Here is a 17,250-nt window from a genome sequence, read left to right as displayed (position 1 = left end):
AACCGTATTAATGAATTGACTTTGTGGGTCGTCGTGGAAGGACAAATCAGCGCATCTACACGTCTTTTTTTTGATTAAGCATATGTTTACATTTTCTCGGCGGCATAAGATAGAAAATTCTTTCGTTTCTATGTGGGTGATCAATGGGGCCTGGGTATTATAGGCCCAGCTATTGCAACTCGCAGCGCGAAACCTCTGTATTCTTGCGTTTACTGGCCATTCACATAATAACAACCAACATTCTATTATGATTACCGCTACAAAACGCATAAATTACTAACATTACCTATAGAGACGTATAATGAGCCGGGAATTACCGTTTATAAGGTCGGAAATAATTCCTTTGATCTTTTTAAACAGGTGTCTCAAAACACTTTACTATTATTGTCCAGCAATATTATTTCATGGTCCAGTTACTTTTGAATGACCATTTCTTGGATCTATTAAATTTAGGTCATTGTTTATACATGACGCTTAACTTTAAAGAAGAAAAACTTTCCTCTGTGACGTCACAGATATACTTCACTGTTATCGCGCAATATAGAAAGACAAATAATAAGAGTTAGAAACAATGTTGGTTTAACCAACGCCTGCACTTAATCATTAAACTTTCCTCCGTTAATTAGTCAGTTAATTATTGATTTATTTATTCAGTAAATTCTGTTTTCAACGGCTGTCGTCACAGCAGTACATTATGACAGGTTTTAGCGGTTTGGTTGTAAGGTGTTTAAGAGCCACGGTTTTATTTAATCTCTTTCTTTGAGTATTAGTTAAGCAGTTTTAACCACTGTCGTTTTGTTACTTTCTTTTTGTTGTTTCATTAGTTTAACTTTCGTTATTAAGTATGAAAAGGTTGATTACATGTAAACTTTTAAGAAAAATTCTATATTTCGGATACAGTAAGATAGTGGAAGACGGGACACCTTTAGCATCACATAATATCAAAATATCATGATCGTGTTTTAAACAATTAACAACGGTTTATGGAAGTCGTGGGGATACGGTTTTATAATTCTTTGAATGTTCTTTTTTACTACTAAATGGGACGAGAAAAACGAAACGGTGTCTCATCATTCCCCACACTACTATATATTTGATCCATACTTTAATATTAACGGTATATCTAAATTATGTCCCATTTTGTTTTGGGCAACAAAATGATGTCAATACATAAGATATACTTTTTAATTAGTCAGCATTATACAGTGCATGTTGATATGATGCTTTGGCATTGTGGTTTTTTATACGAATAACTTATACGTGTGTAAGTCGTTTAAGTCGGCGCTGAAAATGTCGCTCTATGTGTAATATGTAGTTGGAAATGAAAAGTCATATGTACGTATCGTAATAACCTTTACAGTAAAGAATAGAATGTCACTTGATTTTAAGTTTAATACGCGGTTAAAAGTGCTACACGTGCCCATTATGTGGTTTTACTGTGCGGTCATAATGCGACTTTGTCATAACTGATCTATACGTCACAATTGTGTATTCCTCTATCTGAAGGTGACCAAATTTCGTCGGAAGATGTAATCATAGACATCATATATGTAGCGTCGCTTTGTTGGGGATACCGCAGGCTTGTCAGTTTGTTTGGCGAGGTGTCGTTTTACGCTGATTGGTATAATAATCATTAAACAGAAGTCGGAATGTAAGATTAGCCGAGTCGCTCGTTCCCTTTGCTTTGTGTGTTTCCCAATGGGCGAAAGAGGTGGCACGAATGTATTGTTTAACTCTCCACCTTCCAACCTTACATTGAAGAAGAGATGTTTTCATCTATTTGGGTCAAAATGTGGACCTCCCGCCACAAATAATAACTGGATAATGTTTCTTAATGTTTAGAAAGTGTTTAACGAAACTAGGGTCAGGTCTTTGGCAGTTTGACAGCGTTTACAATCTATAGTTGGCAGTCTACTTAACATTACTGCAAGTAATGACTTCTATTTAGCAAAACATTGTTATTTGTTTCACGATGTTTAGGATGAAATGGTTGGTAAGCTTATGAAGTTAGTTTTACAATGTGCAGACCACAGAGCGCAACAGCGAAGGCTGTATAGATACTTAGATATCAACGCTATACTGTTATTGAACTATAGCGTATACTTCTGTTCGTTATATGTTTAAGTTTAAATAGCTAGGTTAGTTACGAAGTGTATTACGCAAAACTTAGACTTTAGACATTGTTGGCGTTTAGCATATGTAACAATATAATATAGTAGGGCCGGGGAGGGGACACGCATGATATTTAAATAACCTGATCGTTTTTTAAACAAACCAATAGTCTATGGAAATCGTGAGGATGCAGTTCTTTGAATGTGTCCCATATTCCCCTACCCTACTATACTAACGTGTGTTAATATATAACGTAGCTATAGTAGGTTGGGGTAAAATGAACAGGTTTCTACCGTCCCATTTCGTAGTAAACATTTTCATTGTATAACCGCATAGCTCCGTTACTCTATAGGAAATATGAATATTTTTTGTTAAGGGTTCATCTTACCCCACAGTAATATATGTTCGGCAACCGTTCAGTTTAAACTTAAAGCAAGCAGCAGGTTAACACATAAGTTATGAGACGTGTGGTTAATTAAATAACCCGTGTGACGTATGTACTAAGGCAAGAGTTTAAAGTACGAAGTTGTATCGCGTAATGGATGAACGCAATGTATTTGATTTGTTAGTAGTATAGTAGGGTGGGGGGAGATGGGACACCTTTTCATTCTATTTTCTCGTCCAATTTGGTGGAAAGCATATAAAATTTAAAGAATTATGAACCTTATCTTCACGACTCCCATATACCGATGTTAAGTATATAAAACACGATCAGGATGTGTGGATATTATGTGCTAAAGGTGTCCCATTCCCCCCACCCTACTCAATATGTCGCAACAGTTACAACAGATACAGTAGTTTACATATATTGTTGGTATTGCAGTAACCGCATAGACGTGTAAACTGTAGTGTATTTGTTGCTTTAATTATATATGGCCTTCGTTATCCTATTCGGAGAGATATAATAGGGTGTAGGGTAAGATGGATACCGTTAACACACAATGTACTATATTTCATCATTGTGTTTTGAACAACTAAAACGCTATTTTAGATTGGTAAGTACACGGTTATATAATTCTGTAAATATTCATTGTTTACTTTACGAAACTTATCGTCCTACCTCGTTACTTCTAGGGCAGACAATCACAGGTGTAGTTATGAAATATTAGGATCACTGAAGCATTGGATACGATTACCATGAATTCATTCTCGTTTAAAACAACCGAGAAAAAGTAAGTATATCTGACGTGTATATACTGTAAAAGTGTCGCTCTCTAGTTTAATGTTGACGTTTCTTAGCGTATTTAGACCTTGGATATTCAATGCTTATATTGCTCCAGCCCAGTGGTTACTTATGGATTGTCCAACAAAAACAAACAGCCACCACAAAGTTACATATGATATACTTGTCCTTTAACGCACACATAATCATATATACTGGATATTGCATATTTACTTTGGTATGATATATAATAGGGTGGGGAAGATGGGACACCATTTGGTGGTAAACAAAAGGCATTTAAAGAATTATAAAACCGTATCATCACGATTTCTATAAACCGTTGTTAATTGTTAAAAACACGGTCAAGGTGTTTGGATATTATGTGATAAGGGTGTTCCATCTTCCCCATTTTACTGTTGGCCACAGTACTCTAGCGTTTTAAACTCGTATTGTTTTCTATTGTTTTTAATTCTTCGACGTCACCATAATATAAGATACAATTGTTTTACCCAGTCATGCGAACTACAAGAAGACAGAACGTCACCGCAGGGAAAAGAAGAGCAACATATTACCTGCACTTCAACCGTTGAAAGAATCCGACAAACATCAGGTAAATATAAATATTAACTTGGAGCCTTTTACCTTGTACGAAGTTATACCGTAGCGTCCCTGTGTGGCCCCCATTACTTTCAAATGCTTTGAAGGTATAATCGCATGGTCTTATACTCAATGCATTAAACGGAATCGACCACCATGCAAATACCTTTGTTTTGACTCTGGTATTTATTTAAAACTTATATTATATTCAAGTACACTCAAACTTTTATGTAAGTTCCAAAAAATTGGTTGACGCTTTATAAATGCAAAACCACACAGATTTATTAGATTTATTAGCGTTAAAATTAGTCGCAAGGTGGCAGCATGGAGCATGGTTTACTAAAATTTAATTTTAAACAGTTTTGATTGACAGCTAGGCTGAAGTAAAACATAAATGTGCGCGTATCAATATAATACTGGCTTAACCATTAGTTATAAAACGGGATACTTTGTCGCTTACAAACACTTTGAAAATGTCGTAATCTTAAAGTAGAAAACAACTTACAATAAACAATAAAAGCCACAAATAATTAAATACTTTACGCCCTACTTCGTTTACTATCATTTGGTTTGATTTCTGGTAAACCAAGATAAATTAACGACGGTTTGGAAATCCCGGCCCTAAATCAATGTATTTACCATGTTCTTCTAATTGTGGGGTGAAAGTTTGACTACAAGGATGCACAAATATTTATATTTACAAGTGCAACGGTTTAGATAAAGTTACGGTTAAATTGTTATAATTAGTAAATAATTAAACGTTTTTCTGTAAACACAATTCTTTGCCAAATTCCGTATAATTGGTAGGGTAGGTCACAAAGTTTAAATAAGACCAATGCTTATTTTTATTGTGTAGAATTTATGAACCCAGTTTGTTATAAAATGTGATAAAATCAACGTTGTAAGACATGCGTATCACTTGTAAATCAATCAAACACGGTTTCGGCTTTTAGTCGTGAATCTTGATATAAATTGCATTTAAACCAAGTGGATTTCGTGTACAAGTCTTATCCTGTACTGAGGGAGATATGGCTGTGTAAATACAACTGAATTTATTAAGTTTAGAATCCAAACCTAATTGATTTCACCGCTGTACTGGCACGATGGGTGTTTTAAACATGTTTAAGCATCGAACCACGAAACCTCTAATACATTGCAAAGCTTTTATTCCAATTTGCTGGCACGCATTAAGGAGTTTTATTTATTCGCTAATCAAGCCGGCGTACTATCAAGTATCTCAATTCTAAAAGATAGTTTGTGTAGCATTTTATTAAGATAAACGACTTGAATACGAAAGTCATGCCTGTTGTCTAAGTTACGACTTAGTTGACTTTAAAAGCCCGAAGTGTCAGTAAACTTCGCATAGTTTAAATTTCAGAAAAGTTAATGAAATTGAATGGTCAACATTTGACTTTCAAACGTTTTTTATAGAAGATTAACTCCGGTGTGTTTGTCGTATCAATGATAAATACGCTAAGATTTGCAGGTGTTTAATGGGAACAAGTTTTCTTTATGTCTGTAAATACTTGAATCCTAACACGCCTTATACAGGACAGTCGAAAGGGGGGGGTGGCTTGTTTGAGTATAACAATGGTTCAATAGACAGCATGCGCTTAGTTCCAATTCCAGTGTGATCGTCTGTTCAAATATTAAAGTTTTGACAGGGATTTAAACACGCCGGTCGACATGACTTGGCCCAGTGCTAGATGGGTCAGGGTGGTTGAAACTAAATGTACTTTAAGAAGATTTAGAAACTGAGATATTGCTTTATGTCTGACTGTAGATAAGAGAATGTGTTGCAGTGCAACAAGGGACGGTTAAACGAAGATTTAAATTAATCAAATAAAAGTTTTGCAAACGAAATGCGTTAACTTCTAAAACGATACGTTATACCAATATACGCAATTTTCTTTATAAATTTGCCGTTATAATCACGTTTTAGACGTAATGCTTCTCATCTGGCTTGAATCCAATAACTCTTGCGGGTTTGTCTGCGACTGAACGATCTTAATTTCTCGGTAACGGCGTTGGAGAGACAGGAGTAAATTTCCATCATAAAGTGAAAGTTAAGTGAGACTTAACTTAAGTAAGACAGACTGTCAATACTTGATGGAAATTTTCTTGCGGTTTTAGTCACTAAAGATAAGGGATTCGATTGTTCGATATTTCAACTACATTTGTCAGTCGCTAATTACGCCGCCCGCGTGGTCTACGTAATAAACCATGACGTAAGAAAGAGGGCATTGTGACGTATGGGCCACCCGCCGGCGCCGAATTTTCGCCGACAACTAGATTGTGTTTTTCTGAACACCCAGGAATCTTCGTTGATAGATTTAATGTGTTGGAATTCGTATGGTTTAGGGTGGGAGAGTCAGCATGAGTGTTCAGGTCAGGGGATAATTTAATGTATAGTAGGGTGGGGTAAGACGGGACACCTTTAACACATAATATCTAAATATCCTGATCGTGTTTTAAACAACTAACAACAGCCTAAGAAAGTCGTGGGGATACGTTTTTGTAATTTATTGAATGTTTTTTGTTTACTACCAAATATGAGGAGAAATTAGAATAAAAAGGTGTCCCATATTCCCCCACCCTACTATATAGTACTACGGGGTAGGATAGATACCGTTAGCAGCTTAGCACATAATCTAGTATTTCCTAATCGCGTGTTTAACAATTAATAACAACGCTATACAGTCGTGAGGATACGATTTTTAAATTCTGTAAATATTCTTAGTTTATCATTAAAAGACGATAAAGGAGAATGAAAACGTGAACTATAGGCATTCGTGTAAAGCTATTTTAGCATTTGCTTATATGGTACATAACATAAGACAGCATTATTCGAAACCAACAAGTTTCACCGGTCTACATAGTAAACAACACATGGGCAATAAACTAATGATGCATTTTATGTTTTTTAACAAAGATATAAACATGTAAACGACAACTTTACGATGTCTAGTTCGGACATTTCGATTGCTTATGGTCTGGACTTGTTTTACTGCTGATCTGTCGCATCTTAAAACTTTATCAGTTTACAGCGTTCACGTGTATATAAACAGTGTATAAAGTAGCAAAGGCAGAGGTTATATTAGAAAACACTACGTGTTGGATGCTTAAACTGAACGATTTGTGTTGTTGTATTTAACCATATTTTTGCCTTGTGTGGATTTTTGTTTCTGTGTTAACACAATGTTGAATTGTAGACATACAAGCATGTCAGGCACAAACACGGTTTTGAATTCTTTAGTTTTTTTTGTGAGAAATATCTTAAGGAATACTAAAACATATATAGCATTTTATTTATCTCCTTAAATGGGTGAGATTAATTAAAACAACGAAGAAAGGGAAATTAGCAGCAAAACGACAGTCGTTGCGGGTTAAAATTACTTAAAGAAAATAAATAAAATCGTTGCTGCCAAACTCACAAAACAGTATTTATAAACATGTTTATTACAGACGGGTTAGGTTTGAATGGACGTTTCGAGTAGGTTTGTGCATTTAACCCTCATTGTTCAAGGTTTGCAACTTAACCCCACAACCCTCACCCCTATGACCCCTAAAGCCACCGCCGCTCACCCTGCCCCTAAGAAACCCATCTTACCCCGAACACCCCCTCACCCCCAAAACGATATTAAACCTTGGACCCCACAAAGCGGTGCTTCCCCGCTTGACTATGACGACATAGACCTGGATCTAAGTTTACCGGAAACCCCCCCACCCACCCCTCAAATTACAACCGACCGCCACCCTCAGCGACCAGACGGGCCGCTTCTGTTACGTCAAAGACCAAACACTGGCACCACCCAACCAAAAATCGTCGGCAAACGTCGCGGATTGAAACCTAAAAAATCGTTTTTAGCTACTGTTGCCATGGCAAATGTTTCAAACGGTCAACGCGACCCTCAAGCACGTTACCATGGCGACTCGAATGCTAAAACTCAAGTAATTACATTCGAGGATATATTTGGTTTGCGACCGAATCAGCAGGTATGGATGCGTAAATAAATAAATGAATGAGTGTAACTTATCTATCGTCGCTCGGCTGGGTAGCGAATGTATTGTTTTATACACCTCATTCCTGCTAACCAGTTTCACGTATATATGTAACTTCGTTGGTAATTTTTTGTGTGATTTTTTATCTTTTTTGGAAAATAAATTTTAGTCAATCTCTAATGCACCATCACTGGGTTGGAGCAGTTACGAACCAAATAACATTTTTTACGAACCAAATAACAATTCCAACACAATAATGCATCATAAGTGTCCATAAAATTCTAAAGGTATAATACCTCACGGTAACAATTCGTCTTCCTTATTTTCTGCTGTTGAAGACAAATCCCACCAGCTTTATCAATGCCCATCCCCCTATATAGAAGCATTCAGTAAAGTAATCTTATAAAACCAATAAACTTGACATAGCATCGCGTGGGTCTGAATACTTTGTACACGCTAATACCTTTTCATAAGTGTTGTTCAATGCTTAGAGTTGTTAGCAGGCAATGCTTCAAATGGTTTGTTTGTCAAATAATTCTTTGCTAACCTGCTAGGCACCTATACATCGTTTGACTGGGGGTAATAAGTCAACTCTTGGTAAAACACGAAGTTCCTTTGGCGTCGCTTGTTATATACAGCCGATTTTATATAACTGAATACGAATATACCTTGTTTTATACTCGAGTGGCCAAAAAACGGCACAGTCGTTATTATACGGATATTCTGTTCTATACACCTTGTGATAGCTTACATAAGTTTACCACTCATGTAATTTTGTGGTTGGTTGTTTTTTTATATGACTGACATTATAGGATGGAATTTATAGTTAACATTGTCATTTTGTACAGAACTCAAGCACATTCGGTAAAAGTCATTTTCCATCAAGCGAGGGGGTTCTACAACAAAACAAGTCGTACCAACAGGTATTAATACCTTGTACTGTGACTATATCGCTTATAGCGGGCATACTCGCGCACTTTGTACAACTTTAAATAATATTTCGATTAATTTAATTAAAATCGTAACAAATTTTGTAAATATTTTTATTTCTTCTACAGCATGGTCTTGGATCGAGGAGAAATGCTGGAAAAAGTTTAGTTCACCATACGCATGAGGTACGTGGTTGTTTAAGCTATGTACTATGGGGTAAGATGGGACACCGTTGACACCGAGATCTCTTTTTTCCTGATTTGAAAAAACTACCAACGCTCTTTTAGACTCGCGGGGGAGTTTTTACATCAGCACAAAACGTTGCACAGTTTTCAAAACCCACAATGACGTCATCCTTTTATTTTCACAGAACTATTCGTCCGGTGTGACTCACCTGCCCCACCTCGTGGATCATCACCACCACCAACATGGATCCACTGTGACGTCAGGATCCGGTCAAGTTCAACTTCCTCCTACCAAGCTACCGTCAGCCAAAGCCATGGGTTACAAGTCCATGGCAGGCGGTCTTCCTTTGCATGCGGGGGCGAGCAACAGACACATGGGGGCTTTCCCTGATACGGGAAACGGTCTTAACAGGAGTAGTACGTTCACAGGTACAATTTGAACATTTATGCTGATTTTTTATATATTGTTTTTATGAGAATGGCAGTAATGTCGCACCCGCCTTTTCCGGTAATTAATTACATCCATTTCCGTCACATTATACTTTATTTATACGCGTTACCTCCCAGGTCACAACTTGTTCAGTAAAACACGTCACAATGCCTCTAATCGACACGTAGCTGCGTCACAAAGCAACTCTTTCGATGTTGGGTTGTCAGAAACGGGGAATACCCGGGAGAACGTAGTGGGACGAGTTTTTGAAGGAAGGAAGTTACCAATGTCTTCTGACGGTAATTTAGGAAAATACGACACATATATGGTAGGGTGGGGGAGATGGGACATCGTTTTTCTATTTTCTCGCCCCGTTTGATATAGTAAACAAAAACTCTTATGGAATTATAAAACTGACTCTCATAGACAGTTCAACTGACCGTTGTTATTTGTTTAAAACATGTTAAGGATAGCGGATATTATATGGTAAAGGTGTCCCGTTTTCCCCACCCTACTATATGGGACACTATATGTGAAAAGGCTGCCACAATTACGCCATTACAGAGTAAAATAATAGTACTGTGCGGTGAATAGGATACTGTTATCATCTAAATCCCACATTTCCTGATCGTGTTTTGAACAATTAACACAACATAGCCCTTTCGTTGGCATATGGTATATAATTCTGTAAATATATTTTGTTTACAACCAAATGGTAGAACCAGTCTGAAAAAAACATGTCCCATCTTACCCTAACCCACTATACGGCACGTATATGACAATATATATAGCAAAGCTACGTATATACGCAACGAATGAGTATTATTAAATCAAAAGACAAGCAGAATATGTAAGATGTGACGGCGTGTTTTCATCCAGGTTCATTTAATCTGCTTCTGCAGTATTTGATTACACCACAAAGCGTTAACTTTATAAATATCTATTTTGAAATGATAACTTCTGTAACCTAACGTTATCTTAAGCAGAATTCTCGGAATGTAACTTTACTAAAATTATTAGAACATAAATAAGTTCTGTGTTTAAAGCGTACCATCCTCGTGTACGATCCAACGTTAACATGGTTCTGTATTTGCTCTCGTGGATATATTTAAACGATATCTATAGTATGGCGATGTACAAGTAAAAGTTAAAACGCGGCATACTAATGAATAAATATGACAGGGCAACGACATTCGTTACAATCACACGGGTTTTCTGTTCCATACACCTCGTGCCCACTTACGAGTCACCACTTACGTAACTTTGTGGGTGATTATTTTATGACTTTTTATATATTGGTGACAATTTGGACAAGACATTACTGACCACTGGGCTAATATAACGAAGACACATCGAACAAGGAGGCCGACGTACATGGGTGTTAGAAATATAGTAGGCCTGCGCTAAAATACTCTTTATTTTCCTAATGTCCTCAATAGTAGAAAAGAAAGAATTCTTACAGAGTATCTACCCGTATCATCACGCCCTAAAAGAGCGTTATTAATTGTCAAAAACACGATTAGGAAACATGGGTTAATATGTGATGCCAGTATTCATCTTACCTTAGAGCCGCACTGTATCTGTATGCATTATGGTAATGCATTGCTTTGAAATAACATCTGGCAGAATAAAATCAAACTTGCCAGTTAGATTAGGTTTTAGCCTTTGCAAATGTGTACATAAGAAACAAAGATGGGCCAACTAAATATTTACATTTTTTGAACTTGTTATAAACTTTCAACTTGTTTGGCCTGTAAAGTTTAACGAGTTAAAACTGAAACGCCTCAGCAAACATCTTTGTGTTAAACATGTTTTATAGGTAGTAACATTTATATTGCTATCCAAACACGATGTCTTGAAATGGTATTGCCAAATTACCCCGAATCGAATTCCCGTAACCTGTTTTGTTAAAAGTGATATTATAATTTGTTTAAGGCTTGTTTATGGGGGGTTATTTTTATTTCTCTGAGCATAAAATGTGCGAAATTTGTTAGAGAGGCGGCGAGTAACTTATAAATTTGCGTAGCCTATATAATGAAGAGCGGCACGCTTAACTATGGTGAGGTGGGGTAAGATGAAACAAGATTTATTCTCTTTCTTATCCCATTTAGTAGTAAGAATATTTACAGAATTATGAAACCGTAGTCCACGACTCTAAAGGGGCGTTGATTGTTAATTGTTCAAAACACTCCAGAAAATATGGGATTTGAGTACTAACAGATCCGAAAATATGGGAGTTGGGTACTAACAGATCCGAAAATATGGGAATTGGGTACTAACAGAATCCCATCTTACCCCACAGAACTATTTTAACGAATAAAGCTTCAGGTTTTAAAAAAAGTTGTTCAGAAGTTATAACAGAATGGGGGAATTTCGGAAATTATAACACGGGTGTTCGCTTGCATACTGCATACACCTCGTTTACGAGTTGCTAAGTAAACAATTTTGTGAGTTTTATTGCACAGACATCTTGCCCACACCATAGAGGTAACAGCGTCGCGCTTTTAGCCGGGTAACATCTATACGTATAAAGGCAAACGACCTTACCACAGTCTGTATGTAAACACAGTAGGGTGGGGGAAGATGGGACACCTTTTAACCCTGTTTTCTCGTCCCATTTAGCAGTAAACAAAGTACAATCAAACGTTTATAAATCTATATCCTTACGACCCCCATAGACCGTTGTTATTAATTGTTTAAAACACGATCAGGATATATGGATGTTATGTGCTAAAGGTGTCCCATTTCCCCCCACCTTACTATATGTTTATTTCTAATTGCTTTGCTATGTCCCACGTTACTGGTTTCGTTGCCACTTTTTAAAACATATTATCACATACAGAAGCTGTAAAAGTATTCGGATCCCGCCTTACAACTTTCGAACAAAGCGAAATCGTCGACTACAATGATATTTGGTTTCTCGGTTTGGACGGCAAGAAAGTCCAAGGAGTGCATGGAGCCTCACAGAACTGCGGCTATGATGACGAAAACGGCTCTTACATCAAGGTGCCTATACAAATCAGAGATGTTAATTATTTTACATTGTATTGATACATTCAACATGTCCAGGTTCTTCACGACCACATGATATACCGATATGAAGTGTTAGAAGTGATTGGAAAAGGATCGTTTGGTCAAGTTGTTAAAGCACTTGACCATAAGACCAACACACTGGTTGCAATAAAGATAATAAGAAACAAAAAAAGGTATTTTCGTTTGCACACTGTATCACCTAGTGTTTTTTTTTATGACAAGTGAAAGCAAAAAATGGGAATTTTGGGGAAGTTTTGTATAATAATATTTGTACAATCTAATATAACTGCTGACCAAAATTAGAATGAATTTTTCACTTTAGCAAACATGTGTCTAAAATGACTTAAAGATGATTTAATAAAAAAAGAATAAAAAAAAAGGAAATAAACACTTTAAACTGCAAAAAAAAGTAACCTTTCAAATAACTCAGGGGGAATTAAGTTTTTGCCCCCTGGTTATGTAAAAGTTTGATTAGTCATAAATATTAACCTTTTATTTGATCCTTTCTCCATCATGTTATTGTTATAAAGACACTTAAGTTTATATAGCAAGGTGAAAGACATGTCCATCTTATTGAAGATGATCCAGATTTAAATAAATGGTTCTGACTAGTTTGAACTTGTCCCACCCTGCCCATTTTTTCAATAGAGTAATCTGTTTATATTGGAATCTGATTAAATAATGATGCAATGAATGTTTGATCTTATGCCATTTTTATTGTATTGGTTTTGACAAATGTTGTACTGAATATGTGAATAGATCACGTTTTCAGCCATAGTTCCCGATTTAATCCGATACGCATGCGGTTAAAAAGTATTTTGCTTAAACCTTTTTCTTACAAGCATTGCTGCTTCTCAAGTGTGAAGGGTCACAATTAAAGACACATGTTTTATAGACCTTTTGTTACTGTCTTTATTTATTCCTTTATAGGGCATAAAAATGTGCTATGAAAACCTTAGAAAGGATAACATTGCTTACAAAATAGCTAAATAACTTTGCCAAAAAATACTTGTTATAAAGTTGCATCAAGTTACCAAAGCAAATTTATCACAAAAAGCACAAATGTATAATTAGGTTATTAAAACAGCACTAATGATTGAGCAGTCCAATTTTAACAAAAAAGCAAGCCTATTTTTCAGTCTCGCTCACAAATGGTTTTAACACAGGTTTCACCATCAAGCACTTGTGGAAGTTCGAATCCTAGATGCGCTGAGGCGTAATGACAAAGATGGAGGACACAATGTTATTCACATGATGGAGTCGTTCTATTTCCGGAACCATCTCTGCATTACATTTGAGTTGCTTGGGTATGTGAGTGTGTAAGCTATGTCTGGAGGTGGTTGCTCTTTGGTTAGGTACTTGCATTATAACCAGAAGACACTGTGTTTGATGCTTAATACCGGTACTATTAACGGTATATGTGCCGTTGGGCAAAACCCTTACAGATAATTCTTCAACCAGTTACTCACTAATAGGTTGTTCACCTTAGATGTCAGGGTAATGAGCAAACTCTGGTTAAATCTCAGATCCCAAAGCATGCTGCATTGTAGGACCTCATCCACATATAATAAAGTGTGTGGGTGGGTCACTCAATCAGTCTAGGTTACCCAGCTTATTTTTCTTGTAAAAGTCATTGCCTCTAAATGGTTGGAAAAAGCTAAAATCTGTTGAAATTCCAATACCTTAATTGCTTATATAGGTTGTGTCCTCTCCCACTAATTTAAACTCCCAATTGTAAACTCATGCCGGAACTATATATTACAACAGTAATTACCCAAGTCACATTCCCGGTTAAACAAAAATCAAAATTCTAGGGACAGAATATTTTGAAATGTTACACAGCTTACATCATACATAAGCGACAAGTGATGTCATGTATGTAGGCACAGTTGCACACTCCCATAAATTTTCCACACTTAGTCACGAAGTAGAGATAGGATGCTGATGAAATTTCCATGTAATTAATATCAACATACCATTCAAAACTGTCAACCTAATTCAAAATCTTGTATATACAATTTGTGTTGGCCATATACCAACACAAATTGTGGTATGCTTACTTAGTTATTACATATTAAATACACTACACATATTTTGCATCAAGCCAATTTATGTTTCTGTTAGCAATATACAAAACAAAATCCGTCAAGTTCCTGAAAAGTTTTTAATACCTGCAATTGTGTTGCAGGATGAACCTTTATGAGTTAATAAAGAAGAACAATTTCCAAGGCTTCAGTCTTCCACTGATACGTCGTATCGCACATGCTTTACTCAAGTGTCTCTGCCTTATCTACAAAGAGAGGATCATACACTGTGATATGAAACCAGTAAGTATGGCTGACGATTTTTGGGTATCTTTATCTTATCACTCCATACCAAGACGAAATTGTAGAGAATATATCCAATTAAAGAGTTATATGCGTATATTTATAGTTCAACACATTACATATAATATATTTTATAAATATTCATGTTTTATACAATACCAATAACTTTTTTTTACCAGTCAACAATTTATACCGGTGATACCTTTAGCATCACAGTAAGAATGTCTAGGAGCCTTTTAATAAAACATTTAATATTTGTAGGAAAACATCCTGATTCGACAGAAAGGTCAAAGTTCAATCAAGGTCATTGACTTTGGGTCAAGTTGTTACGAACATCGACGTGGTAGGTTTAATACAATCACCTATTGATCCGCTATTGTTGAATCAAGCAGTCTTGGTATCATGTCTGTGGGCTTTAATATTACATTTTGAATGTTATTTTCATTCTGGTTTCCTAAAACTTTATGCTTGTTATTTGTATTCTAAGCTTTAATGCAGTTCTACAAGTTATAACATCAATTTATATTATGTGTTCAATTAATACACATATATTAAATCAACTATTGGGGTTTTAATTCTTATAAAAGTGAAATTTAATGTTATTCCACCACAGTATACACATACATACAAAGTCGTTTCTACCGATCCCCTGAAGTTATCTTGGGCCACCAATACAGCATGGCTATTGACATGTGGAGCTTTGGATGCATCTTAGCTGAGCTGTATACAGGCTACCCCTTGTTTCCTGGAGAAAATGAAGTGGAACAACTTGCTTGTATTATGGAGGTAAGATGACTAAACGCTTCAGTAGCTCTACTGTCTTAAATTTTAATGATTCCGTGTCATTTGGTGTTCATTTACAAGTGACTGCATCAATCAAATTTCAAAGGCTTTGCACTTCTTAAAAAACTTCTATTTACCTGGCATTCTATAGTACTAGTCACATGTGCAGCACTTTCTGTAGAGATGTATGGGAGCAGTTTGGGTGTTAAAATCCCAGTCTGGATGTTGGTGTCTCTCCCACTCAAGAACCTTACCAATATACAGTTCAAAACTCTTATTTAAATGTTAGTAACAGCACACAGTTGTGACCATACAATTTCTAGTTCATGTATGTGAGTCTTAGTTTGTTAAATACAGTTTCTCTTAAACCCTCATATCGAAACACAGGTCTTAGGACTCCCACCTTCAGATTATATTGAAACAGCCCAGAGGAAACGGCTTTTCTTTGGTAAGTTCAAAACTGTTTTTAATAGATGAAAAATTGTGCTTTTAAATAAGTATAGGATTCCTACTTTTTCATTACAACAAGATTTTACTTTTTAGTGGGGTTTTTAAAAACTAGTTTGGCAAAGGTGACTAAAAGTAATATTTAAAATATATTATAGGCTATAATATATTTGTGATTTTAAACGAAACATTGTTTTAAGTAACAATAAGGCAAGTATTTCAAAGACCACTATTCTGTGGTTGTTGCTATTATTTTGTCGACTTCTTTCTTTCCAAGTATTAGTTTACATGTTTGAGGTCAGTGGTTGTGGTAATAAAACACCATATACCGCTTAATATAATATAACAATGCCCTCTGTGGGGTATTGTGATGTCACAAAAGTGTATTGTGGATGTTTAAATGGGCTTAAAATATTTAGGTCAAGTGGTTTTTCTTTAACTTTTAAATTGTAAGCAATTTTACTGTATCCATACTTTAAAAATATTATATTAATACCTGTAGTTTTGCTCATAATTTCCTTCTTTTTGTTGTTTTAACTGATTTGATTTTCGCAACTGTATTTGAAGAAATAATAAAATTTCTTTTGTATTATATCATAATACATTACCAAGCATTATTTGAAAATTGAAAACAACCACAAAATTTGGGAAGCAATAATTTAAATGTTCCAATCTTGCAGATTCAAAAGGTCAGCCAAGATGTATAACCAACAGCAAGGGTAGGAAACGTCGACCAAACTCCAAAGACATCAGCACTGCTGTTCGTACAAGCGACCCTGTGTTCCTGCATTTCCTAAGGAGGTGTTTGGAGTAAGTGTCCACCATTTAATTATATTTGTATGGCTGGCTATTTATATCATGGCTAATGGGTGTCCATGGGTGCCCCAGTATATATTACTACATGAATGTAGTAATGCACACTATATATAGTGGGTTTATACATTAGCTAGGTGAAATTCTAGCCCACGCACACAAACAATTGGGTATATTATTTGGGTAACTATTTAACTCTAAGGCACATCTCGGGCCCTTTGAAGACAATGCTGTAGCCTGTAAACCCCGCAATTGCCATAGGAATCTGAGAAGTTTGCGGTGCCAGTTTTGCATATGCTATAGAAATCCAAATTAAAACCATTTGTGTGCATACTGGCTTGTATTATTTCTGTACCACTGGCCTACACTTTAAAGTCCGGCGCCGTGGCGTAGTGGTTAGCGCGCTTGCCTGTAACCATTAGGTAATTG

At 36.0% G+C, this 17,250-nt stretch overlaps 1 protein-coding gene across 2 annotated transcripts in view; it reads left to right on the top strand.

The window, feature by feature from the left end:
- Positions 1 to 3,164: 3,164 nt before the first annotated feature.
- The window catches only part of LOC100180070 (dual specificity tyrosine-phosphorylation-regulated kinase 4), a 16,481-nt gene continuing 2,395 nt past the window's right edge, over positions 3,165 to 17,250 (top strand). Inside the window, exons 1-14 of one of the 2 annotated variants that reach the window (XM_018814006.2) lie at positions 3,165 to 3,284; positions 3,788 to 3,884; positions 8,722 to 8,796; positions 8,932 to 8,988; positions 9,174 to 9,417; positions 9,556 to 9,717; positions 12,261 to 12,424; positions 12,488 to 12,624; positions 13,618 to 13,758; positions 14,640 to 14,778; positions 15,040 to 15,121; positions 15,392 to 15,564; positions 15,949 to 16,009; positions 16,689 to 16,818. In XM_018814006.2, coding sequence (XP_018669551.1) covers positions 3,250 to 3,284; positions 3,788 to 3,884; positions 8,722 to 8,796; positions 8,932 to 8,988; positions 9,174 to 9,417; positions 9,556 to 9,717; positions 12,261 to 12,424; positions 12,488 to 12,624; positions 13,618 to 13,758; positions 14,640 to 14,778; positions 15,040 to 15,121; positions 15,392 to 15,564; positions 15,949 to 16,009; positions 16,689 to 16,818 — 1,697 coding nt within the window. In that variant the 5' untranslated portion in view covers positions 3,165 to 3,249. Of the gene's footprint in view, positions 3,285 to 3,787; positions 3,885 to 7,320; positions 7,868 to 8,721; positions 8,797 to 8,931; positions 8,989 to 9,173; positions 9,418 to 9,555; positions 9,718 to 12,260; positions 12,425 to 12,487; positions 12,625 to 13,617; positions 13,759 to 14,639; positions 14,779 to 15,039; positions 15,122 to 15,391; positions 15,565 to 15,948; positions 16,010 to 16,688; positions 16,819 to 17,250 lie in introns of those variants that run through there. The other variant, XM_002121859.5, reaches the window with a different exon arrangement.

This window comes from Ciona intestinalis, chromosome 11 (assembly GCF_000224145.3).
Source record: "Ciona intestinalis chromosome 11, KH, whole genome shotgun sequence".
Classification (NCBI taxonomy): domain Eukaryota; kingdom Metazoa; phylum Chordata; class Ascidiacea; order Phlebobranchia; family Cionidae; genus Ciona; species Ciona intestinalis.
Note: the sequence above shows the minus strand (reverse complement) of the source record. Positions and strands in the feature narration are given on the sequence as shown.